General features: G+C 47.6%; 1 protein-coding gene across 5 annotated transcripts in view; it reads left to right on the top strand.

Annotated features, from left to right (window-relative positions):
- The window catches only part of DAAM1 (dishevelled associated activator of morphogenesis 1), a 105,279-nt gene that overhangs the window by 17,868 nt on the left and 61,237 nt on the right, over positions 1-26,174 (top strand). For 3 of the 5 annotated variants that reach the window (XM_054066708.1, XM_054066704.1, XM_054066705.1), the window contains 2 exons: positions 2,706-2,803; positions 25,254-25,477. In XM_054066708.1, coding sequence (XP_053922683.1) covers positions 25,295-25,477 — 183 coding nt within the window. In that variant the 5' untranslated portion in view covers positions 2,706-2,803; positions 25,254-25,294. Of the gene's footprint in view, positions 1-2,705; positions 2,804-11,337; positions 11,461-25,253; positions 25,478-26,174 lie in introns of all 5 variants that reach the window. The other 2 variants (XM_054066706.1, XM_054066707.1) reach the window with 2 other exon arrangements.

The raw sequence follows: 26,174 nt of genomic DNA, 5'->3' as shown, positions 1-26,174 counted from the left end.
GAATCAATAAATCCATGCTTGCTGCTGTGCCTGGGAGGTTTAATTTGCTCTAGATACCGCACTGAGTACCTCTGTCCTGAATTGCACTGTGACATCCTGCTCTTTGGGAAAGAATGGGGATACAGTTGGATCCTCTGGGAACACACTGCGGGCAGCTGCTGGTGCCTTGTCCCCCTTAATAGTGCATCCCCCCATGTGGGCTAAAGAGGTTAGAGAGGGTTTAAATGCAATAGTTTCTCTGGGTATGCACATGAAGCCTGAGGAATTCATCCCTTGTGCCAAGCAGTTCCTGATATTACAGGTCTTCGGGAAACTGAAGCCAAAAGTTAAAGGAGGGGAGGGAGCATTGGCCTTTGGAAGAAGACAGAGATCTTGGTTACAGGTAGTTTTCCCTTTCAGATTTCCATGTAGCCTTCCCTGTTGAGAGGAACTGAAAAATTCCTCTTGCACTGCGCCGCCTCCCCTTCCCAAAACTGCTTTTGTGAGCCAAGGAGCGTGCATCTTTTGAAAGCAATGAGTGTGTGTGTGTTTAAGAAGCCCTCCATGAGATCTGCCTGAAAAAAAAAGAGGGTTTAAAAACCCAGCCTTTCTACATGCAGAGAAGTAAAAGATAACCCCGGGATCCTCAGTCCTGAGCTTGTTTCCCTTTGTTTGTCCAAGCACCACCATGGTCTCGTGGATCTGGAGCATCGGTCTGGGGTGGGTTCATCCTATTGCCAAGACCCAGGAGGGAACCTTGCTTTCTGCAGCACTCCTGTTGTGGGTTTGGGCTAGTTTCTGACTTGTTCCTCTGGCATGATGTGTGTTTTGGGGATCTCTGAGCTCACAGAGTATGGCCTGGTGTCGGCCATCCCCATGGTCACCCAGAGCCCATCTCTCTGTCCCATTCCACCTGCCTGGCTGAGCACCCAGGGGCCCCTCTGCTTCTCCTTCAAGATGATTCTGAGACTGTTTTGCCGCTCTTGGAGGTCAGAGCTTGTACTGGGGAATCCAGAAATGTTTCTGGAGCCAAACCACGCCACAGCAAGTGGGTGTGTGCTTGGTCTCTGCTTCTCATTTCCTTCGTTGCTGCAGAGAGCAGCTGAGCTGCACACGGGGTTTCAGCAGGGTGTCCCCTCTTTTGTTCCTCTACACGAGAAACTTCTGTGCATGTGTTTATATTTAAAAGATGTATTTTTAACATAGCTGGCTGTGAGCTGTGCCACTTGGGACTGGTCTGGTTGGGCAACGGAGGGAAGTTCCTGGCAGCCGTGTGATGGTTCTGCTGGTCTGGCCATGCTTGCACTTGGAAAAAAACAAGAATTTACAGGGAACTACCCCAAACTTGCTCAAACCCAGCTAGAAAGGCTCCCTCTGTTGTAAACAGTTTTTGGAGTAAGTCTCAGAGCACTGGTGGCAAGGCCCAGTTGCTGGTTTTGTCTCACAGCCTGGCCCAAACCTTGCCACGAGTGTGTGTCATGAGTTTTCTGTCCCCATTTCCCCGCATGCTTGCTGCTGTGTGCCTCTTCTGGTGGCAGGGCTGGATGTGAGCTTGCTGCTCACCATGCTCATGCCCATCCTCCAGAATGGCGAACGCAAGGTCAAAGCATCGTCGTGCCGACGGCAAACTGGAGCAGCCGTATAAAGTTGTCATTTTAAATAATTGCCAGGATGGTTCCTCCTCCCTTTCCCCCATCCCCATGTTCTTCCCCAGCACCGTGTCCTTTCCCACCCACCACCCGCGGGCTGCCTGGATCTGTTCAAGATTTATGTTAAAAGGGGAATTTTATGTACATAATTAAAACATTGTATTGCTGGGTAGAAATAGGATTTGGTGCCTACTGCTGCGAGTCTTTCTCATGTGTGAGGGTGAACTGATTGATTACTGGGGTTTGAGATTAAATATTCCCCTGAGCTCCACTGGCATTTGGTGTGGTGGGGGGAGGGCTCAGAGCGAGGGAGGAGGAAAGCAATGGTTTTCCTCCAAGGCAAGGAAAGCAGGGGAATGTCTACTGAGCACATGCCCTTGTCTTGCTCTTGGTGCTGTCTGCTGCAACAGAGGCTCCCGGCGCTGGTATCATGGACCACAATAACGCAGGTGTCTTACTCTGAGTGGGTGATGGTGGGTGAGCTGCTGATGGGCTTTGCCAGTTTGTCTCGCTATCACATCCTGTTGTGTCCCTGTGGCTCAGCTGCATCTCCACCTCCCTGCATCCAAGTCAATGCTCAGATCCCTCCAAGCTGGGCAGCGGGGTAGACCTGCAGTCCCCTCCCTTCTCCCTCACAGCATGCCTTGTTTATTTCGTTTCCTTAATGTCTTTTAATTGAAACCCCCCTCTCTTTTTGGTTTCGATGGGAGGGGAGAAAAAACTCCAACACGCTGTTCCTCAAGCACACGGTGGGAGCCTTGCTGTGCCCACGCAGGTTGGAGACACCCGCTTTCCTTGAAGTCTAATTTTAGCTGAAGGCAATGGGATCCCTCCAGGGGTACTGTGGAGGTTTCCTATCAGCCTAGACCTTAAGAAACACGCACGCAAACAAAAACAACACAGAAGCACTTAGGTTTATTTGGGTGAATTCCTTTAAAAAAGGGTGTGACTTCTTTTTTGTGAGCAGCCCCTGGCGCACAGCGGCTTTGTTCTGCTGCAGTCGGGTATTTCAGGTCTTCCAAGATTTAATCAGAATAATTAGTTACTGTCTGTTTATACCTTCTGTTTTTGTTGCAGGGTTTCCAAAGGGCGTATTTATCTTCCAGAGTGCTGCCTAAGTGTCGCTTAATCATTAAACATTTGATTTCCTCCAAGTTATCTGTCATGCTGCTTATGTAAGTAAATAAAATAAAAAGAAGAAGGGAGGGTGGGGATGGTGTTGGTGGATTCTGCTTGGAGGGGGTTTGGAAAGGTTTTTCCTGATTGTCACAGGTTTAATTGCAAGCTGCCTTTGGTTCCCAGCCGTCATGCAGTGATCAGAGGACTGCGTGTTTGAATTGGTGCTTAATGACCCAGCCAGTTTAATGAGGTTGCTTTTAGCCAGGCCTTCATGTATACCCCACTAAACTGGCAAGAGCTGTGTTGCTCCCTGTTATTTCAGGAGGGTAAAAAAAAATGACTTTATGGAAATAAAGGGCTTTTGCTCTCGCTTGTACAGTTACGCCTTCGACTCCTTAACCCGGTCATATCCCATATAAAAATCACAGCTGGCTTGGAAGTAAGTTACCACTATAAATTTGCCAGGATTGGAAATGGGGTGGTTTTCAGCCTTTATTTGCACATTTGGTTGGTGAAGGGGAGCTGGTGGTGCATACCCATGTCTTTAATATGGGAGATGAGACAGATACAGAAAAACACTGCAGAAGAGGATGGGATGAGTGGAAAGTCACAAGACAGATGTGGTGCTGAACCCACCCCTGGTTCATGCTCAGCACCTTAATGAAGGGAAAATATAATGAGATTCAATATTTATCATCAGAGCAGCTAAGGGTGGTTGCTGTGCCGAGGGAACTGTGAGGCTTGGATGATCTGCTTTTTTTCCCTTCGTTTCCCTGTCTTCCCAAGCTGGGGTGGTAGGGGTTGCGCACGGGAATGCTGGCTTGTCAGCTGCCCTCACTGCCTCGTTTATCACGTCAGGCGTGGAAACTCTGGGGGCGAGGGTTCAGGGTGCATGCTGCTTCCGTGATGGTTTAGAGACTTTTACATTCAGAAGCAGCCATTGCCATCAGCTCCTCTGCTCTCCCTTGTGATATGGACCATCAATTTTTGAGGTCAGTAACTTTGTGTTAGTCCTTGTCGGGGATTACAGTGGGGCTTTGCTTTCAATCTTCCCTGAGGGAAGCTCATTAGAGGGAAAGGGCCAAGGCGAGGGCAGGGTGGGACCATCAGGATATGCAGGGCTTTGGTCGCTTCAGTAGACCCAGTGAATTGTGCTTGCATGAAGGCTAAGTTTGAAGTCCATCTCCTCTCTGTTTGTTGGGGAGAGTAAAGATGAACTACTGCTTTACAATGTGTGTTGGTCTCTGTGCTGCATCAGAGCTGAAACTGAGCAGGTTTCCCACATCCCATCCACCTCACCCATCTCCTGAGCAACATTTTGGGGAGATGCTGGCAAATCCTCTCTCCCCTTTGGGACCAACGCAGTTGGTGTCACAGCCTGCACCAGGTTGCTGATGGCTCTCGCTCTTTCTGCTCCGGTGTGTGTGGAGATGGGAAAAGTCCAATCTGATGAAAATATTCTTAAGGGAGGCTGTCAACCTGATGTTTACCCAGCTGGAAAGCTGGTGGAGGTTCAGATGAAATGCTGGAGATGTGTGATGTGCAGTGCAGCCATTGCTTCTGCCCGGTACAGCCCCTCTTGCCACAGTGAGGGATGCCAGAAGGGGTAACAGGTCCCTAATCTCCGTTCTCCCAGCACATGCCTTCAGCCTTTCACAGATCTGCTTAATTTGAAGAGAAGGAGGTGGAGAGGAGGAGCAGAGCTGATGGGAATTGAGAAAGATGAAAGCAACGAGGGGAAGGGAAGTTGTGGAGGTGAATGCTGGGGAGGAAAAGCAGGTGATGTGGCTCAGTTAAATGAAGCATTCACATGGCTATTGAATAGCTTTGGAGCATGTGAATGCTCTGTGTTCCTCTCCTTTCTGTGATGGAAATCACCTCCTGTCTCCATCTCTGTTTGGAGACTGTCTCCCTGTTAGAAGTCCACCTTGGAACATACGTGCAGCTTGGCACCCATGTGCTTTCAAAAAGCCCTTCCAGTTCTTCCCAGGTTCCTTCTTGTTGTGGACTACCCATCCCTTGTCTGGCTGTTGTGAGCCTTGGCCACTGGGAGCGACCACGGGTCCCCTCTCCTGTGGTTTGGTGCTCACTATGCAGTGCTAACTGCTCTGGGATGGGCTTATTGGTCTTCCATCACCTCTCTTTGAGCATCCCACTTCAGGCAGACATAATACCTGTTTGGCTTTGCTATGCTTTTGCAGGGATGAGAGTTTCTTCTTTTCTTTCAGCCATCGGAAATACTCCTCCAAGAGACTAGGAGTTTATTTTCTCCTCAAATATCTTGCTTCTCTTGTTGTCCCTTGATACAGAACTTTCTTGTCTTTATGCGCTTGGGTGTCCTGCCACCTGGTAAAGCAAATTCATGTTGTTTTATTTAATTCCTGTAGAAAATGAAGGTATTTCAGGCTGTTTCCTCTTCTTGGCCCCTAGAATAATGCGACCCTGTGGTGAAGGATGCCAAAGGCAGACCTAGATCCTAAGGAGCAGGATGCAAAGGAAGTTTGCTCTGCAGAAACCTTTATTTCAGTCAAGAAAGAGGAATATTGCCCCACACCATAGCCACCTTCGGAGATGGGCTGTGTTCCCCCATGCAAGCAGACTGTCGCCACCAGGTGCTGCTGAGGTACCCCAAGCACAGTACCACCAGGACTGCAGCTGCTTTCCTGCTCTTGCCCTCTGCTATATGCCCACCAGCCACTTCCAGGCGTGGCAGGAGAAAATTTGAGAGGACATCCCATTTTCCTCATAGCACTCCAAACAAGAGGCTCGGCCTGGTTTAGATTTTAAAAATAACTTGCACATTTGGAAGCTAAGGTTTCAGAATGGCTTCAGATGGAATAATGGCTTTGATTGTGGCAGTCCAAGATCAAGGGAGGGCTTTTTGGGTTTGCTGGATCAACTGGAAAATATATTGTAGTCTAGACTTTATCATCCTTGAGCAAGACTTTTTCAGCTCTACAAGATGTCTAATCAAAAGCCCATGTGCAGTTGATAGGAGGGCTCCTTCAGAAAGGAACCTGCTCGGGGTATAGATTGTGTCCAGAAGCAAGTTGAAAGAGGTGGAGATCAGGACCTCTGAGACTGCTTTACAGGCACTACTGTTTCTGATGAGGCTATCAAAATGGGTAGAAGCTGCTGTGTCAAAGCGCGGTGAGAAAATTGGGGATGGGGACAAGCCATGTGCCAGCCTCCTGGTCCCCAGAGTGGTTGGTTCTTCAGCTGAGCACTGCTGAGACCTTGTTGCTCACTCTTTGACTATTGCTGTTGGGATCAGCTACTCAGACCAGCATCTCCCACAACTGTCTCAGTTTTTGCTGTGTAATAACTATAAAGGTCCACATTTGTTGGTATTTAGACAGAATGTCAACATTTCTTGCTTAAGTGTAGAAAATGTGTGTCCAACCATCAGCCCAACACCACTGTGCCTAATAAACCATATCCCAAAGTACCACGTCTGCACAGTTTTTGAACACCTCCAGGGATGGAGACTACACGACTTCCCTGGGCAGCCTGTTCCAGTGTACCACCACTCTTTCAAGAAATAATTTTTTCTAATATCCAATGAATTTTTTTCTACTATCCAAATATCCATATTTTCTTTCTTTACTTTCCTTAAGTGGGTTTATAAAATAATTTTTATTTTATTTTGGGATTTGGGGGTTTTATTTGGGTTTGGGTTGTTTGTTTTTCTTTTTTTCTTAAATAATTTTCCCTAATTCGAAAGGATCCGAGGCAGAGGTGCTTGGAATAAACTCAAAAGCCTGCCGTGAAGCTGAGGACGTCTGGCCTCGTGCACTCACTGTATTTCTCTTCCTGAATGCCCACAGAGCAGTTGGGCTCCATCACATTGGAAGATGCCCAATTGAGAAAGCAGAGGCATTTTTTCTTTGAAATGCTCTGTTTTCTGCACAAGGGTCTTGAGTGTGTTTTGGCAGGTGTGCTGTTGGAAAAGTAGTCACCAACCATCTCCTCATTGCAATGCATTGTGATGTGGTGCTCAAATAGTGGCACGGGCTGCAGCACTCAAATAATGGCATGGGCTGCAACCGTAGCCCAAGACTTTGGTGATGTCGCAGCCTGGCTGGGAAAGCTTCAGCTGGAAGCTTTGCAAAACATTTGAATCAAGGATGTCATAGCTCGATGTCTGATTGTTTTCCTTTGCTTTGTCCTTGAGAGAGGGAACTGCTGTTAGGTTTCTATTTTTTTTCTTTCCATCAATTACTCTTTTAGACATATTTATTTCCAGGGATTAATTAGAGCAAATGCCAGCATGTAAACAGTTTGTGGTGTAAAATGGTATTAAAATTGGGCTGGAAGGGGTCTCGAGAGGTTACTGTGTCCCCAAGGCAGGGCCAGTTGAATCCATACATCGAACTAGAAGGCAATTCTATTTGCTGGGAGTTGTTTTCTCTGAAATTATCTGAAGAGCAGAGGCAAAAATCTGCCAAATAATACTGTCAGTATGTGTGCACAAGCCTCCTTCAGTTTATTCAAATCATTTGCTGAATAAGTGTTGAAAATTAATGCTGGGTTCATTCCCAGAACTGTTCAATGTAATATTCCAGAGTAACCTTTTCTGCTTTGGCATTTGCCAAAACACTGCAGCTTTCAGGGGTGAGATGCATTTACCCCTATTTGGTTTGGAGACAACCAGACCCCAGAAGCTTCCCTGGTTTGAAGAACAGGTTTTTTTTTTCTTTGTTTCTTGTGAGTTAAAGGCAACTTCTCAGTTCTCCAGGTGGTCTCTGCTTGGGCTAGAGGGGCAGCAACACAAAGCCCCCAGACCCACCCTGACAACACAGGGTGGTTTGGGATAATGCAATGCTAGCCCTGTGGAAATCAATGGCAACCTCTGCTGTTGACATCTGGAGGTTTAGATAATGCTGAGAGATCTGTGGCAGTGATGGGAGATGAGCAGCCTCACTAGAAATCCCTGTCTGCTTTGAGATCAAGAGCCAAGCGATGACTTTCAATTAATTTCCCCTGCTTCTTTGTGTCTTGAGTGATGGATCGAAAAAACTGAATGCAAGAGCCCTAGCTTAATCCAATCCCCTTTTGAAGGTGCTGCAGAGCTCCAGTGGGTCTATTTTTCCTTGCTTTTTGCTTCCCATTTCAATGATGAAAAGTTTTGAAAGAGCTTCACCTGTAGCCAGCTGGATGCTGACTTACTTCCCAGCCAGCATTGTGTTGTTATTAGCATCCATGCATCCCAGACGGTGACTGATTTGCTTTCATCTGTTCCTTTCCCCAGCCAGTTTATAGTAGGTGATAGCAGAATTCATCTATCTTTGGCCGTATGGCAGGTTTGGCAAATCCCCCCCCAAGTCCATCTGTACGTTTAAAGTCAGGATGACTGGCATTAAGCGTTCTTGTTTGAGCAAACATATGCAGAGCTATCACGGCTTAGATTTGTTACAGATGGGTTTCTAGATATAGTCTAAGGCATTCTGCCAGCCAATTTTATATCCGTGTAAAAGTGATTGGCATTCCTATAAATAAAGCTGCTGTGGGGTTATAAATCTAAATATACTTATTCATTAAATTATTTTTACATCTCAAGTGTTTCCATCCTGGGTTATTGTAAGAGAACCATGCTCTTCTCGTGTGTTATCCACAGCTCCAAAAATGCAGTTTCTGAGTTATTTCCCTTGGAAATATGTGTGCGTGAACTATCTGTGAGTCCGTGTGCCATGGCAGGATGAAGGACCTCTTCACCAAGACCTCTTTGCAGTCATCACTGGAAATGATCATGTCCCGGAGGCTGTAACAGGCAGAGCTCCAGAAGCAGTAGTGGCTGTGAATATGAGAGTGTGAACTCTTTCTTTTTTGGTCACAAATTAGTATGACTTTGCTGGGGTATTTAGTCCTTATGACCAAGGAAATACTATTTGCGCTGCTCCTTCAGTGCTGGGAAGGAGTCCCCCGCTAACATCTCATCCATGTCCTCTGACAAGGATCCTCACAAAGGGTTTCCTTCCTGTGTGCCGTGGAGTGCATTTCATGGGAAGGGATGTCTTTCTAACTCATTTAACCACTCTGGCTGTTGTTTTGGCTAAAGGTGAGAGTGACCTCACCTATGAGGACTGAGAGAGGTGGGGTTGTTCAGCCTCGAGAAGGTTGCAGGGAGACCTTAAAGCAGCTTTCCAGTACCTAAATGTGTCCTACAGGAAAGCTGGAGAGGGACTTTTCAGCAAGGCCTGTTGCAACAGGACAAGGAATAATGGTTTTAAACTAAGGAAGGGGAAGTTTAGAATGGATATAAGGAAGAAATTTTTTACAGTGAGGGTGCTGAAACACTGGCATGGGTTGCCCAGGTATAAGAAACTGGTTGGTGGATAAGAAACTGGTTGAATAGTCATATTCAAAGAGTAGTGGCCAATGGCTCAAAGTCCAGATGGAGATCCATGACAAGTGGTGTCCCTCAGGGGTCCATACTGGGACCAGTGCTGTTCAATATCTTCATTGATGATATTGACAGCAACATTGAGTGCACCCTCAGCAACTTTGCGGATGACACCAAACTGAATGGTGTAGTTGCCACATCAGAAGGACAAGATATCATCCAGAGGGACCTGGACAGGCAGGAGAGGCGGGCCTGTGAGAACCTCAGGAGGTTCAGCAAGGCCAAGTGTAAGGTCCTGCACCTGGATCGGGGCAGTCCTCGTTTTCAGTACATGATGGGGGATGATGTGATTGAGAGCAGTCCTGCAGAGAAGGACTAGGGAGTGCTGGTCAATGAGAAGCTCAACATGAGCCGGCAATGTGTGCTCACAGCCCAGATGGCCAACCGTGTCCTGGGCTGCATCAAAAGAAGCGTGACCAGCAGGGCGAGGGAGGGGATTCTGCCCCTCTATTCCTCTCTTGTGAGACCTCATCTGGAATACTGTGTCCCGTTCTGGAATCTTCAATGTAAGAAGGATGTGAAGCTGTTGGAACAGGTCCAGAGGAGGCTACAAAGATGATCCGAAGGGCTGGAGCACCTCCCATACGAGGACAGGCTGAGAGAGTGGTGGTTGTTCAGCCTGGAGAAGAGAAGGCTCATAGGAGACCTTATAGCGACCTTCCAGTACCTGAAGGGGGCCTACAGGAAAGCTGGAGAGAGGCTATTCATAAAAGCTTGGGGGGATAGGATGAGGGGGAACAGATGTAAACTGGAGAGGGGCAGATTTAGACTGGACATTAGGAAGAATTTCTTCACCCTGAGATTGATGAGGCACTGGCACAGGTTGCCCAGGGAGGTTGTGGCTGCCCCATCCCTGGAGGTGTTCAAGGCCAGGTTGGATGGGGCCTTGGGCAGCCTGAGCTAGTGGGATGTCCCTGCCCATGGCAGGGGGTTGGAACTGGATGATCTTTAGTGTCCCTTCCAACCCAAACTATTCTATGTTTCTATGATTTTATGATTCTATGGTGGTGGCCCCATCCCTGAAAAAATTCAAGGTCAGGTTGGACAGGGCTCTGAGCAACCTGATCAAGTTGAAGATGTTCCTGCTTCTGCAGGGGGGTTGGACTGGATGGCCTGTAAAGATCCCTTCCAACCCAAAGCTTTCACAAAGTCCCCCAGTCCGGCTCCAGGCACTGCCATGAGCTGTGCAGGTACAGAGATGGAGGGGGAGCCCAGCCAGCCGCCCATGCAGCCAGGCAGCGGCACAGGCACTGGCAAATCAGGCTTGGTCTTTGCATGGGCTTATGAAAACACTGTGAGCTGCAGCCTCTGGTTTCTTTGGGCTTGTTTTCCTCTCCTTTCAAGGTATTTGAATATTCATTCAATAAATAGTGAAGTGCAGAGCACGTGTGCCTGAGAGGCAGAATATCAGCCGTCTCACTTTCCTCAGTAATAAGGTGCATCATCAAAGTTACCTTATGATTTTAGCTTAGTTTGCTGATGAAAGGAAGCTTTAAAGTTGGTCTGTCCATCTGCTCCTTTCCTATCACTGATAATTCATCAAGTCCATTGGCTGATTTTGTTCCTTTTTCTGGGTTGATTTTCATCTCAACTCCTTGGAGCTCTTGCAACTTTTGTCAAAGCATGTGTCAGGTGAGAAGGATATTGTGGTTTGCTTTTTTTTTTTATTGAGAGAAAGAGTGCAATGAGAGCTCAGTCTGTGCTAGACACTAGGGAATACACATAGATGTTATGAACATCCAAGCCATAAAGAGTGCTTTAGTTGGATTTACCATGTTACAAGACACCGGAGAGCTCATGCTGCAGGTCTCTGCGCAGACATGTAGGTGTTGCAAGGAGGATGTTGCTTATGTGAGTTCTCTGATGTTTAATAAGTATAATTCATCCTGCAGCCTTGATACAAATGTAGTTTATATCACTTAGGTTCAAAGAGGGAAATCTCTTCTTTGTCAAGGCTGGTATTCCCAGTGCTGCTTACCCCACCAAGTATAGTTTCTGTAGCAGAGCATGGTCCACGCAGTCTTGTAGAGTATTAAGAGGCTGGTATCAACATTTGCATATCTTGCCCCTTTGCTGGAACTAGTTGGAGGTCAATGTGGCATTCAGCATTATGAAGACAGGGATTTGGCATTCTGCAGGTGGGGGCTGAATGATGGCGTTGAAAAACCTCACCATCTTCCCTCACAGGAAACCTTAACATGGCAGATGAGCAGCAGCTGGAGAGGAGAACCTATCAAGCCTGAGTGGTGGGTCCTGCATCCTTGGGTTATTTCTGATGCATATTCGCTGAATTGTAGCTGCACGGTGGAGGTAAGAGGCTGGTGTCTGGGTTTTTTGCTGGAGGTACCAGGGGTGACACATGAGCTGGACAGACAGACTGTATTGACAAACTTGGAAGTGAAACGCACCTTGCCTGGTGCAGGACCGGGTAGAGATGAACTTGGCTGTGGCATGAGCTGTGCTGCGTGGCTTCTGCTGGCAAACAGGGAGGTGGTGGCCTCTGAGAATGACATTTCCTGTGTTCTGGTGCAATACCCTGATGCAGAGCCATTCCTTCCCAGGAAAGAGCTCCTTGTTGGCACATGTTACCCAGGCTCTGGAGGTCCTGGTGTGAATGCTCAGAATCCCTAAGGTGCTTTGGTATCCTGGAGGTTACGATGTGCCTGGTTATGCTTAGTGCTTGTGAGAGCTATGTGCTGGTACACGGGTCTTAACGTGGGCGAGACCCTTGCTTCACCTTACATCTCACAGTGGGAAGAGAAAGACCTTGAAAGACCAGCCACCTACTTCCCTGCAGGGGTGCGATGGGGTGCAAGCAGGACTTAATGTTCATTATGTTCTTGGGGAGCTGCCAAGTGTTTGCATATCTGTCTGGCTTTTACTGGTAGATGTCAATACTTTTTTCCATGCCTGGTTTTTGTTCTCTGCTTTCCACCAGAGCTTGAATTCTTTGCAGTATTGAGTTTTTTCCTCTTTATTTCTTTTCTTTTCCTTCCATTTAGTGCTTCAGTAAGAACACAGCTGAAGTACCAGGAGCCCAAACTAAACCTGTCTATTACGCATTACCCGATTAGACGCCATGGTAATAAGCATTTGAATCTAAAGCTAGATTAGGCAGGGAGCAGTCTGGGGCTGGATTTGCATAGCACGCATTCCTTCTCCATATGATGTGTTGGTAAATCTACTGAAAGTGAATTTAAAAAGGACTGGCGTGCTTCAAGTGCTCCTGTTGATGCATAGTTTGTTCTCCCCACAAGGCACTCAGCTGGGCAAAAAATGCCTCTAAGTGCCTGGGAGATGCTGTTTCTCCCCTCCTCCTGCTCTCACAGCTCATGTTGCAGTTGATGGGGATGGGTAGCTTTTGCCAGCTCTAAAAAGCTGCATTAATGGCGTTTTGAAAGTTTTAGTCTGTAGAGGCAGTTATTTCAAGAGTGTCTTCTCTTCCTGTGGTATCTGCAGCAGTAGTGGAGTGAATCTGGAATTTTCAGGTACCTAAATCCAACTTGCAGCTTCTTCAGGCTTTTGCTGCAACTTTACAGGTCTTGTGCTGGAAGATGCTGTGAAAAATTTTTATCCAAACGGTATTTAACTTCCCTTGTATGCAGTCACAAGATTGTAGATGACCTTAGAGTTGCTCTCTCTTTGAGTTATTTCATTAGTGTGTGTTATGGGCATCCAAACTGCACTGTTAATTTAGAGCAATGAGCTACTGAGGTTAGATATGGAGGAGAAGGTTTTACGATGTTTAGGGCAGTGGCTGTGCAGCAAACCTGTGGGCTGGGAGGGGTTTGAGGTGAAGGTTCTGGATGTTGGAGGTTCATAGAATCATAGAATGGTTTGGATTGGAAGGGATCTTAAAGCCCATCCGGTTCCAAACCCCTGCCATAGGCAGGGATACTTTCCACTGGATCAGGTTGCTCCAAGCCTCATCCAGCCTGGTCTTGAACTCCTCCAGGGGTGAGGCATTCACGACTTCTCTGATCAACCTGTTCCAGTGCCTCACCGTCCTCACAGTAAAAGTTTTCTTCCTGATATCGAATCTTTAAGGTTCTGGATGTTCTTGTTCCATTGTAGGGAGGATTTGAGATGGATATGCTTGTGCTAAGAGCTGAGCAAAAAATAGCCTCACCCAGCCCATTCTCGTGGTGAGCTCTGTCTCGTGGCAAAGCATCGAGCAATTATACCTTTGGATATCTCAGTAGAGATGTTCTGGTGTCATTGCAGCCCCTGAACCGGTGCTTTGTCTGTGCTTTTTTATTGTTGGGGTTCTGTGTCACCCCTTTGGGAGCCCAGTGGATGTGGTTCAACCTGCTTGAAGCCTTTGCTTGACCAGCTTGTGACCCTCATAGTGTGGGTGTGAAGAAGCGTGAATCAGGAATAGAGCTCAGTTCACTGGGCTTCAAGCTCAGTTAGACCTGCTGGGCCCCACTTGGTTATCAGTGGTGTTGTCTGGACTGTGTTGAAAGATTTGGAGAGCTGATTAATGGAAAGCTGCAGCCCTGAGTGGCTCCTAATCAGCAAACTTGGTCACCATGTCTGCTTCTAGAGGTGTTTCAGCTTCAAAGCTGCTAAAGGAATGAGGTGGAGAGGAGCGTTCTAGGGGTGCACTTTCTCACTGGAGAGCTGGGATGTCAGACCTGATGTCGGTTACATACATCACCCTGAAGCCAAGAAAAGAGATGAGCTTTGAAGGAATGTCACGAAGGCACTTATCACCAGTGGTACCATGAAACCCTGCCCAGGTGGCAGATGTGAAGACCTCTGTAAGCCCCTGCCACCGCCAGGTTGTGGGAAACCTCAAAGACATGAAGTTCGCTTGTAAGACCTCATCTGGAATACTGTGTCCACTTCTGGAATCCTCAACGTAAGAAGGAGATGGAGCTGTTGAAACAGGTCCAGAGGAGGGCTACAAAGATGATCGGAGGGCTGGAGCACCTTCCATACAAGGATAGGCTGAGAGAGTTGAGCTTGTTCAGCCTGGAGAAGAGAAGGCTCAGAGATCTTATAGCGACCTTCCAGTACCTGAGGAGGGCCTACAGGAAAGCTGGAGACGGGCTATTCATAAAGGCTTGTGGGGGTGGGACAGGGGGCAACGGATACAAACTGGAGAGGGGCAGATTTAGTCTGGACATTAGGAAGAATTTCTTCACCCTGAGATTGGTGAGGCACTGGCACAGGTTGCCCAGGGAGGTTGTGGCTGCCCCATCCCTGGAGGTGTTCAAGGCCAGGTTGGATGGGGCCTTGGGCAGCCTGATCCAATGGGATGTCTCTGCCCATGGCAGAGGGGTTGGAACTGGGTGGTCATTAAGGTCCCTTCCAACCCAAACTATTCTATGGTTCTATGATTCTCCATTGCTTCAGATGGCGAGTAAACTGGACTGATGTTGGTAGGGAGCAGTACTTTCACTTTGCTGGCCAAAGTAGTGGAGTCCAACCCCAAGCAACAAATCATCTGCAGGGAGTTGTGAGCTTGGAAGGGGCCAGGAGCATCGAAGACTGATTTGAAGACTCAGGAAGGCAAGCAAAGTGATGGGGTTGAGTCACAGAGCATCTCTGTAGAGACAGCAGTGGTAGCACGGGAGGCAGGTGGTGGATGGAAGAGGGCAGAGCGCGGTGCTGTATCCCCACAGAAATAGGTGACACTGTGGCTTTCTGAGCCCGTGTCATGCCTACAGTGGCCGCTGGTAAGGTACGTCTGTGCTTGTGGGTGTGTCTGCAATGTGGCTAGTCCCAAATATGTGAACACCCAGACTGCCCTCCTGCAGCAGTTGAGATGAAATTAAAAACTTCAAACACAGTTATCTTCTCTCAGGGTGTCTGAGCCTCTCAGGGTCCCCTTGAGTTACTTTTTCAAGCAGTTCTTTGCAGTTGTGAGTCTTCTTTTTTTTAATGAAAAGGGAGATCATTCCATAAATATCTACAGGGATGGGAAGCTTGTATTGCAGTTTGTGGTGGGTGCAGTATGAAAACCTGCAAAGAGGAGAAATCCACTTCTGTACATAGCCCTGGCAGGGTGGTGGCTGCTGTCACTGTGATATTGCACCTTTGAGGAGGATTTCTGCCCTGGAACACTTGCTCCAGCATTTATGCCTTTGAGGTGGAGAGGCTCATGTTTTAAGCAGCACATAGAGATGGAGGCAGGCAGGATGTCTGCAGCATTAATGATTCTACGGATGCCCGGTTTGGACTTCAAAGCATCTGGGGAAAAACAGATTAGGTTGAATCAGTGCACAAAAGAAAAAATGAAAATCCTGTACATGTACTCGATGTATTTAAATTTGGTTTGTATTGATGTTGATGATGCTGATGTTTTTCTGGATTAAGCATTAAAATAGCATCTATGGATTTTTAAATGCATCCCCTAGGGATCTTCACAGGATGGATGTTTCCCTCTGGATGCCCCTGCTGGGGATGAGGGACCTTCGTTCGGTCCATCATCGGCAGTGATGGGTCAGCTGATGTTGGAGTGAGCCCTTCCTTGCTCCTTGCCATCAGTGGGAGGCAGGATAGTTAGGCAATTAAAACAATGCGTCTCTATTAAGCTCGGCCCTCCGAATTGCAGGTGGTGGGTTTGAGCAGCTCTCTTGGGAACCCTGAGTTCCCACTGTCCTGTGATGTGGGGTGGTACAGCTCCATCCTGATCAAAGTGGAGCATCTGCCATAAGCTACATCACATGTAAACTACACCTCTCCTGGTTGGAGGGGCTCTTGATCAGGGAGTGCAGGGACAGGGCGAGGAGGGAGTGGTTTTAAGCTGAAAGAAGGGAGATTTAGATTAGATTTTAGGAAGAAATGTTTTCGTGTGAGGGTGGTGAGGCCCTGGCACAGATTGCCCAGAGAAGTGGTGGCTGTCCCATCCCTGGAGGTGTTCAAGGACAGGTTGGATGAGGCTTTGAGCAACCTGATCCAGTGGGAGGTGTCCCTGCCCATGGCAGGAGGGTGGAACTGGGTGGGCATCAAGGTCTCTTCCAATCCAAACCATTCTACGATTGTATCTGTTGCATTGACATAAAAAAATCTAATCAAACCTTCCAATTAGTCCCACCTGCTGTGCTCGCCTGCTTTTGTTTATAATGTTTAAATGCAAACAGCCTTTTAGTGTAATGTGATAAAATTTGCTGCTTTTTCCCAGGCTGGGTGGGAGTCAGCGTCATGTTGAAGATGTTGGGATCATGTTGTGTCTGACACGTGCTCATGTATATGGGTTTTCAGTGTTCATCTGCTGAAGCAGAGGGAGGTATTAGTGGTATTAGAGATATTAGTGTTGCTCTGGAAGGAAAGGGACTGGAGGGCCATTTCTGCCATCAGACATTTTTATCAATGAATTCTCAACCCCAGGTTCAGACTTCAGGGGGAAAAAATCACTCTGGATTAATGTCAGGATTTTAAAATCTTTGAAGGGAAATCAGCATTGCAGATGGGTAGGCCAGCTGAGACATCTGACGAGTGTATTTTGTTTGCTTTGGACACTTTCTGGACTACATGTTTAATGATATCTAGCCATCAGTGTCTCTGTTAGGAAGGAATCCTGTTTACAGCAGCCTCCATCCAGTTCCCATTTTGGAAGAGAAAAAAAGCCAGCTTGCTGCACACCATGAACTACATCAACATCAGTGATTCCAGTACCCTTACCTTAAGTGTGGATAATACTAAAAGTCTCCAAATACAACCAAAACTAGCACGTTGGGACTAGTTGCCTGGCTGTGATGGTGGCCCCAAAGCAGACATTGTGGTGCTGATAGAGTGGAAGTGTCTGCTGCTGAGCAACTTGGAAACTCCAGTTTATGAAGCCAAATTAAGAGGCTTTGAGAGAGGAAAAACCTGCTTGCCACCCGCCTTGGTTTTACACTCAGAGAGGCCATCTCAACCTGGAGAGTACTGTTGCAATGGGGAGAAGTGAAATGGAAAGCTCAGCAGTGAGGCTTTTCATAGGATATATCAAAGTCAGAGCCCAAATGTTCACTGGAGGAGCAGGGCTTGAGGCTGGAGAGAGGAGGAAGGGGAGAGAATGAAAATAAAGGAAGACTTTTACTGAACTATTGTTCTCCAGGAAAAGGCTAATTGGCAAACAAATATCCTCCTTCACTGGGAAACACAGTTCCTCTCTCCCGCTTGCCAGACTGTTGAGTTTTTATTGACACAAGCTTTGCATCATCAAAGGGAGTAGTCGGATCTCAGAAATGAAGTGACTTGAATCCACATCCTCTCAGATGGAGAGGGAAATATTGAGAGGGGAGGTCTCCTTCCAGCAGCTGAGCTGGGAGGTGGTCCCAGCGTCTGACATCTGGGGAGGTTTCTGGTCACTGAAGCTGCTCTTCCTGGCTAATTATACGTGACTTTTGATGCACCGGAGTGAGTTTCACAGCTCAGTATTTTCAGCCTCCTGGAGGTGTTTAGTGCTTTGCGTTAGCTTTTTCCGTCATCTGGGGCCAAAACCACTGATGGAGATGGAGCAGGGATGGATGTTGTCTTGTGCTTGTGCTGGGTGATGACGATGGAGCTGGAATGGAAGAGAATGGTCACCCCAGGATGCTCGGCAATGGTGTAGCAGCCCCCCTGAGCTGCCCAGAGGGTCTTGCATCCCACTTTTGACTGGTTTTGGCCTTCAGGACTGCCTGTCCAAGGCTTGGCATCACCCAGCCCAAACACCCACAAAGGCTCTCTGAGAGACCATGTTCAAATGGCAAAGGACAACTTTTGTGAGGATCTTCTCTGCAAGGCTGTGGTCTTTCAGGAGAGCTCTGGCTTGATGTTAAACCCTCCCCCCCGTGTTACCTCAACTTTGAAAGAGGCTTCTTTTCCCCTTTGAGCCCCACCACAATGCAGTGCCGGCAGCTGCCTCCCTGAAACAAGAGCAGGGTGAGGGGATCACCAGGCTGGCCGGCCCCTCATGTCGCTTTTCCTTTCTGCCTGATTTTTCTATGCTGCCTTTTGAAGCCAGAGCACAGGGAGGGCAAGGGGATGCTCCAGCATCCTTCCTGGAGAGCCTTTCACTGCCTCCGCCTCCCTTCGCCTTCCTGGGAAGTCTCTTGGGCTTATCCCATCTCTAACAAGTGTTGAGTTTCAGAATGCAAATTATTCACGGCATTTAAGGGAGGAATATCTGACTTAAAAACTTCTTCCTCCTACTGCCAACCCACCCAGCTTTTTGATTTACTTCTGCAAAAGAAGAACCACAGATCCGCCTGGCTGCTGGAAAAAAAGGCACGCGTGCATTTGTAGAATCAGGTCATTTAACACCCTAGTGAATATTAAGAAATATATATTTATATAGGTTCCCAAACTGGGTCTTGTCTGTGATTCCATGCTTGTTGTCCTTGTTCCTGAAATAAATGGCATTTGCCTGAGGTGATCTGCTGGAGCTCCTGTAAGAAGCGTTCTGTAGCTGTTTAGAGGATCTGGCGCCGGCACTCAGCTCATCACCGATTAAGTTTACCCTTTTAGTGGAGAACTCGTGACCTCCCTCAGTGTTATTGCACTGCTTGAAGTCTAGCTGACTGGGAAACTTCCAGCAAGGTTTGGATTTTAATCCTTGAAAACTAAACAAAGTTTTACTCCAGCAGCATCTTCTCTGGTCACATTCATCTGTGTATTGAGCTGTGCTGTCCTCTGCAACAGCAGTGGGGTAAAGGGCTGTGTAGGTATCCCTGGGGCAGCTCCTGCTGCAGAGGATGGATACTGCAAGCTCACAGTGTCTTCTCCTTGGACCCAAGCTCATCTCCATGCCCTGGGACAGACGTGGTCCTGCAACACAGGCAGCCGTTCCCTGCTCTGAATTTTTGCTGGCTTGCCAAACTAAGCGGTGCTGCTCCGAGGATTGATTTCAGTTGGAGAGCGTTAAGACAGATCCCGTCTCACCCTGCTGTGCGCCACACTCTTCCACCCGAAAACTGGATTGTAGAGTCAACAACGCGCGTACTTCCCTTGGCAGGGAGCTTGCTTGCATGCTGGAGAGGTGACTTGCAAGCTGAGATGTGATATTCTTGCAGTGTGATGGAGGTGGTTGCTCTTTTTCCTGGGTAGCATCATCAACACCTCTAGATAGAAGAACTCCATGCAGACGCATGTGAAAAAAAAAGTCTCTCCCAGCACTTTTGTTGCTTGCCCTAGGTGTAAATTTTGTTTAGATGGAAAAAGGAAGGCTTTTTCTCATGTGTTACAAGTTTGTGCAAATGGGCTTTTTTCCCACCTATGAACGAATAAGTATTTAATGGCTCTTTGAATAAACTGGGTTGATTTTTCTTGCTGAATTTCACCATTGAGCCCCCAAATCTCATCTGCCCTTGAGCAGCGTAAAATACTTTCTTGCAAGAAAGCAGACGCAGATGTACACTTCAGATTGTGACGAATGCCTCAATAGAAGGAAAGAATACAAAGAGGAGATGACACTTTCTAGGGAAGCGCTGTGTTTTTATGATGCTGACAGATGGGACTTTGCAGGAGCGAGCTGAGAGTCTGTGACTGCGTCCAGCTTCTTCCAATATCCTTTGGGTACTGGACAGCCCAAGCAAGATTTGGAGATGCAAAACCTTCTTTGTTGGAGTCATGGAGTATAACAGGATTTTTAGGAATGGGGAAGAGGATCTGGAGTAATTCAGGATTTGGCAGATGTATTTATAAATCGTGAAACCCAAATCTCTGTGATTTGCTTATGCTGAGAATTATGGCTCTTGTGATTTAGTGATGAGTCAGGCTCCTCCTCGCAGCTGATTTTCCTGTGGCATCACAAGAAGTGTTCTGTCCCCATCCCCTTTTGTGGTTGCAGTTTTGCAGGTGGATGAAGGGGAGAGAGGCAATCGTCAGAGTTTAAAGCATTTTATCTGATTGTTTTGGCCTTTGTGCCCCTCCTGCCAATACACACGGATTTCCATCAAACGCAAATATTCCCCTCCTGTGCAGCTTGTGTGTGAAAACAGCTTTGTAAGGGAGAGAGGGTTTTTTGGAAATCGGCATGGGAGCTTGTGGCCAAAGCATCATCCTGGTTGCTTTTAACAGGAACAGCTATGCCAGGAATACCAGCACCGTGCTTAGCATGAGGCTGGCTGCTGCTTAGGGGAAGGCAATCCTGGGTTTTGGCTTTTCATCCACACAAGGGCTCTGTTTCAAAGGTTTTATTTTTCAAAATTAAATAATACTTGGATTCCCCTTTATTAAAAAGAGTTACTTTGTACTGTCTTTGGTGCAAATATGAAACAGAGCAACACTTCTCACTCCAGAGAGAGATGAGCGCAAACGCTGCTGCTTAATCCAATGGAGGCCCTCCAGAGGAGGGCCACAAAGGTGATCCAAGGGCTGGAGCTCCTCCCTTATGAGGAAAGGCTGAGAGAGTTGGGCTTGTTCAGCCTGGAGAAGAGAAGGCTCCGAGGAGACCTTATAGCAGCTTCCAGTACTGAAAGGGGACTACAGGAAAGCTGGGGAGGGGCTCTTGATCAAGGAGTGCAGGGACAGGATAAGGTTAATGGTTCTAAGCTGAAAGGGGGGAGACTTAGATTAGATATTAGGAAGAAATTTTTCACTATGAGGGTGGGGAGGCACTGGCACACGTTGCCCAGAGAAGCTGAGGATGGCCCATCCCTGGAGGTGTTCAAGGACAGGTTGGATGAGGCTTTGGGCAATCTGATCCAGTGGGAGGTGTCGCTGCTGCTGACAGGGCGGTTGGAACTGTGTGGTCTTTAAGTTCCATTCTGACCCAAACCATTCTATGGGCAGAGGACTGTGCATGCATTTCAGAGGGTTTGCAGTTGAAATCAAACCCAAGAAGAGATTGCCAGCTTTCTTGGGTCCGTAAGGTAAAAAAGTATGTTCTGAGAAGTCTTTTCTGTTTCTTAGGCAATAACTCAAACATACAGCTGGTCTGAAAAATGCCGTGAGATCATGTAGTTTTTATTGCTGTGGAGATCTGGACATGATTTGTCATGGGAGGAAAATAATCTAGAATTGTTTGTTTAAAAAAAAGATACAAAATAATTAGTGGGTTTGAAGCGCACCCCAGCACTGCACTGTGTGCTGGGTGTCCTATCCATGGGGGAAGCAGCAAGGGAGAGTGCACCACTGCGCAGTGGTGGGATGGGACAAGCATAGGGTGCAATGTGTGGGTTACCAAATTTCTGCCTTCTGCCTGCTGTAAAAAGTGGTTCAGGACTCCTGGCTGTAGCTTTTGGTGGGGGTGATGATGTCTTCCAAAACTGCCTGCTGAGGCCAATCGCCTCCTGGCCACCACCAGCCAAGGAGATCGCTTCGCAGTGAGGGAAGAAAGAAAAGTTCCATTGGTCAGGAGCATCCCAGCCTGCACTGAAACTCACAGAATAATAGAAACACTGAAGTTGGAAGACACCTCTAAGATCAAGTCCAACCACCAGGCCAAGCTGACCGTGCCTATTAAACTATGTCCCAAAACTCTGCGGGCTCGGTGGAGGAGAAGCTTTGTGTGGCCTAAGATGCCAAAATTGGTCAGAGTTCGGCAGGGAAGCTCATTGAGTCTTACTGCACTTGCACAAAAATCATCTCCCCTGTACAGTCTGCTGAAATAAAGCTTCCTGTTAAGAAAGAGCTCAACAGGAATCTTGCATCCATCTTTTGGGAGGGGATGGGAGAAGAGCCAGAAAAACAACACTCTGTATTCATATTTGAGGATTTAGCTCCTGGCTTCTGGGTGGGTTTGGAGGCGGGTGTGAAGGGGAGCGTGCAGGCTCCTTTGCATGCGTTTGTACCCTTGCCGGGTATTTTTAGACTGCAGACCGCAATGCTCTGATGCTGGTGCTGGCTTTAAACCAGCTTGTTGGGGCATTGGTCACAGACAGGCTTTGGCAGCATGCTGCTCCGCGCGGTCTAATTTAGCTTGCAGAGGAGGCTGTTGAATATGTAATCAGTAATTGCTGCTCTCCTTTCCTTAAAGCAAAGGCGGAAGCGACACCGGGGTCCAATTTTCTCCTAATGACTGATTTCATTTAAGCACTGCTCAGGGCGATGTAGCTTTTTTTTTTTTTTTTTTTTTTTTAAGGGCTGGGAACAACAAAACTGATCTCTCTGCATCACTGAGCTGCAGCTCATGGCCTCTGCCCTGTGTGGCGACTATAGCCTGTTCTGCTGGCACACATGGACTAGAGCTCCTTTTCCTCTCCCTGGCCTTTCAGGCTAAGCCCATTGCAATCACATTTCCACCCTTGTTTTTGAAAAAGCAAAGTTATTTAGGAATGATTCAGCCCCATCAGTCCTTCCTTGGGATTTTGGGTTTGGCTAGAACTTCCCTCAATGACCCTCCCCATCTTATCTTCCCTGGCTCTGTATGTGCAGAGGCAATTAAACTTAATTTATTCTGGCCCGCTTAATAAGTAAAGGCCAGAAGGCACTATTAGATCACAATCTGGCTTCAATTTATTGATCTAATTAGTGCTCGAAGGTATAAATAGGAGGTGGGAGCATGACACTTAACATGTGGTACTGCGTGGAACTGGTCCCTTCTGCTTTCCTTAACGCAAGCCTCCAGGTTGCCAGGGGCTGTCATTTTTTTCTCCATGAGTAACAAATTTCTGCAGGATTTGAAGGGAAGGAGAAGGCTGCTTAGCTGGACTTTGTTCTGATGATGCAATCTGCGCTGTCTGCAGCTTCTGACGACCTGCCAGGGAGCCGTGTTTTGATTTTGATCCATCACATCAATGAATATTCATCAGCCTTCTGAAGGTTTAATGCTGTTTGCCTGGTAGCTAGTGTATTCTTTCTCTAACCCTTTTTAGCCTTGATTGCTAATAACCTACAGCCCACTCAGCCTGCACTGTAGCGTGGTTTGGTTTCTTAAATTGTTTATAGATGAAAATGAGGAACCTCAATAGCTCCAGAGTTGGAAGCAGCTCAAAAATACCTTGTCTTGGTTGTTACATGACTGTCTGCTTTAAAATCCAAAATAAAACTTGCCTTTTGATCTGTCATTTAATCTCCTTGAAAAACATTGTCAGGAGCATGTATCTCTGAAGAGTAGGTGGTGTTCTGATAAAAGCTTTCTGTACATTTTTGCAAGTTCAAGTTGGTGCTTGGACATAGCAGCGGTTTACAAGGATGAGGTTGTTGCGTTGTTGAAAAGGGGGTAGAAATCACTCAGTGGAAGAGGAGAATGGGTCCATCTGCCTCCACTACAGGAGCAGGATCAGGCATGACTCTAGGCACACACGATCATACCCACAGATTGGGAATGACCAAATGATCCAGCTTTGCACAGCTGAGGACATGCAGGTCAGGACTGAGCTGTTGCACCAGGCAAGAAATGCTGGGCAGCCACCAGCATCTCCTTCTGCACCGTGATGCTCATGGCTCTTTACAACCCAAGGCTGCAACATTTTCACCCGTGTTGGAGGGGACAGAGGTCTGTGTGCCTTTGGTTTCTTGTTTCCTTTAGGAAAGAAACTCCCCAACATGTCCCAAAGCTCTTCTAATACCGAAGGGATGCCAGCAGGCTGCTAATGGATTTGCTGCGGTGCTGGCTGCTGGGGAGCTGTGATGAGAGAGTTTTCATGGCAGCTGAAATTCCTTCAGTGCCTGCATTTTTCTGCATCCAATATGCTAAATGTGAAACGAGATTTGGGGCTCTTCAGGAAGGGGGAATCCTCTGGACTGAGCACAGAGCAGTTGCACAGCCTGGGATTATGGTGCATGAAGACCCAATAGCTGTTTCCCATTGTTTGTGGTTCAGCAGATGATTACACCGTGTGCTAAAAATACCCAGTCAAAGACAATTTCAAGATTCTCCATTAAAATAATGTGGGTAAAGTCTGAATTTTCTGCAAAGTCCCTGTTTTGGGAGGGCAGTGTTTGCCATGCAAGTGGTGGTGCAGGGTCCAACCTCAAGTCTGCCCCCAACCTGTCTCCAGCACCGGCTCTCTGCAGGGCACAGCAGCTATTTATTTGGGTGTATAAATCCATAGGCGTAGGGGACTGTCTGGCTCCAGGGAGATCAGGCAGTCCTCTCCAAATGCAGACCTTTTTTCCCAAGCCTCTTCATAGCTTTGTTAATAGATCCGAGTCATCCGTATTTCAACCTTCCACATTAAACTTGGCTGTTTGTCCTGTCTCTTCACATCTCAGTGCCTTGTTTGGCAAAGATAAAATGTATGAGTGTGTGGATTTCTGAGACAAATATTTATGCTTTTAAAAATTATCTCTACTTTGCTAGTTGATTTTTCTCATTAGGGTGTTTCTCGGCTGTTCTCATGACTTGTAGGTGACCCTCCTCTTGGATCATTGACTTTAAGTCCCAGTTTTGGGGCAGTATTTGCCTGGTCCTTGTCATCCTGAGTCAGGCAAGATGTGTCTCCTGCCCTGAGCTTTGCTCCCAACCTGGGTTTCAGAAATCAGCAAAATCCATGCAGCCGCTGGTGCGAGCAGTGCCCCACGTAAGCACTGCGTAGGAAAGTCTGAGCTACTGGCACTGTGTGATTTTTATCAGCTGAAATCGCATCTTGTAAATATTTACTGGAATTTCAAGTAGGGTTTATCTAATTAAAGCCAAGTAAAACTTTCCATGAAAAAGAGCCACCTAACCGGTGGTTGCCAGTTGGTGTTTAGGGACACTTTAAAAGCTTGGGGGAGAATAGAGCCTGTTTTCTCAGCTCTGCTGCTGTCTATGGCTTGGAACATGCCGAGCCACGAGAGGTCTTCAAGCACTGAGTCACCTACGCTGAGGACCATGTACCTTGTGGCCCTGAGTGCATCCAGCTGTTCTGGCAGCAGCCTCCCAAACTGGCCATACTGCTGGCCAGACGGTGATGAGAGGCTGGCGTGGCTGCCGCAGCATGGGGAGATCAGTAGGTATTTGCTGGGATTTTCATCAGTGTTGAGTGTCCACTCTCCCTGTGGGAACGGCAGCACATCTCCTTGCTGCTGCCGGCTTCGGCACAAGGCAAGCAAATACATTTTTTTAATTCACATGGTTGTCAAGGTTGCCAGGACCATAAATGTCAAATCTGAGCAGAAATATTTGGCACGTAAACCATCTCCACTCTTCCTCTCCGCACTGAATGTGTGGGTGGCTTTGATTCCTCCTCCCCTCAGTGGGACGGGAGCGCGGTGCTGCGGGACGGCTGCTTGATCTTCCTCTCTTCTCTTCCCCTCAGGATCTAGTGCCCAGGAGGGAGGGACGCACAGGATTTTGGCCATGGCCCCAAGAAAGAGGAGCAGTCGAGGGATCTCCTTCATCTTCTGCTGCTTTCGCAGCAGCGACCACCCTGAGATCACATACCGGCTGCGCAATGACAGCAGCTTCGCCCTGCAGACCATGGAGCCCGCGTTGCCCATGCCACCGGTGGAGGAGCTGGACGTCATGTTCACCGAGCTGGTCGTAAGTAGGATGTTTTTCTTTTTTGTTCCCTCTGCCCTTTTTTCCCCTCTTTCTAGTCTCCCCAGGCTTGGTTTGAGTATTCAGGCAAGCTTTGGTGTGATGGGAGCATCATGGATGCATCAGGGGCTGCTGCTGGCAGCTGTTCTGCACTGAACCATGAACTCTGTTCCTTCCTGCAGCCCTGTCGTTTCAAGTAGGGTGGTTTCTCTTTCTCATTAGAAAATCTTGATTTCTTATAGCAGGGGTTGGGGGCTGGTCTGGTTTTGTTTACCTCCAGGGTGACACAGCACTGTCAGAACCAGTAATGCAGGTTGTCTCCTGTAGGTGCTAAGTGACTGTACTTGCTAGGCACTCTGCTTCAGAGAAATCCTGCAGAGATTTGGAGAGTCGGGATATTGTTTCTTTATCCCTCAGTACCAGAACTCTGAAAAACAAGGAGTAAAACAAAAAAATCTGAAGCTGAAAAGAGCTTCAGTTTCCCCTAAGCAGTAAAATGTTGGTGTGGTTTTGTGGGATGGACCAACTTTGAGTTGTTTCAGCAGTGAAGTGGGGTTTCTCTATAGTGCTTTAGTGTATAGAGAGGGCTGGGAGTCACAATGCTGGATGATCACACCTCGTGGTATCACGTGTCCCATTAGGTGCCAGGCAGCATGGTTTTGGTGAGCCAGGCCACTTGATAGAGAAGAGATCCAGACTG

Source organism: Cuculus canorus, chromosome 5 (assembly GCF_017976375.1).
Source record: "Cuculus canorus isolate bCucCan1 chromosome 5, bCucCan1.pri, whole genome shotgun sequence".
Taxonomy (NCBI): Eukaryota; Metazoa; Chordata; class Aves; order Cuculiformes; family Cuculidae; genus Cuculus; species Cuculus canorus.
Note: the sequence above shows the minus strand (reverse complement) of the source record. Positions and strands in the feature narration are given on the sequence as shown.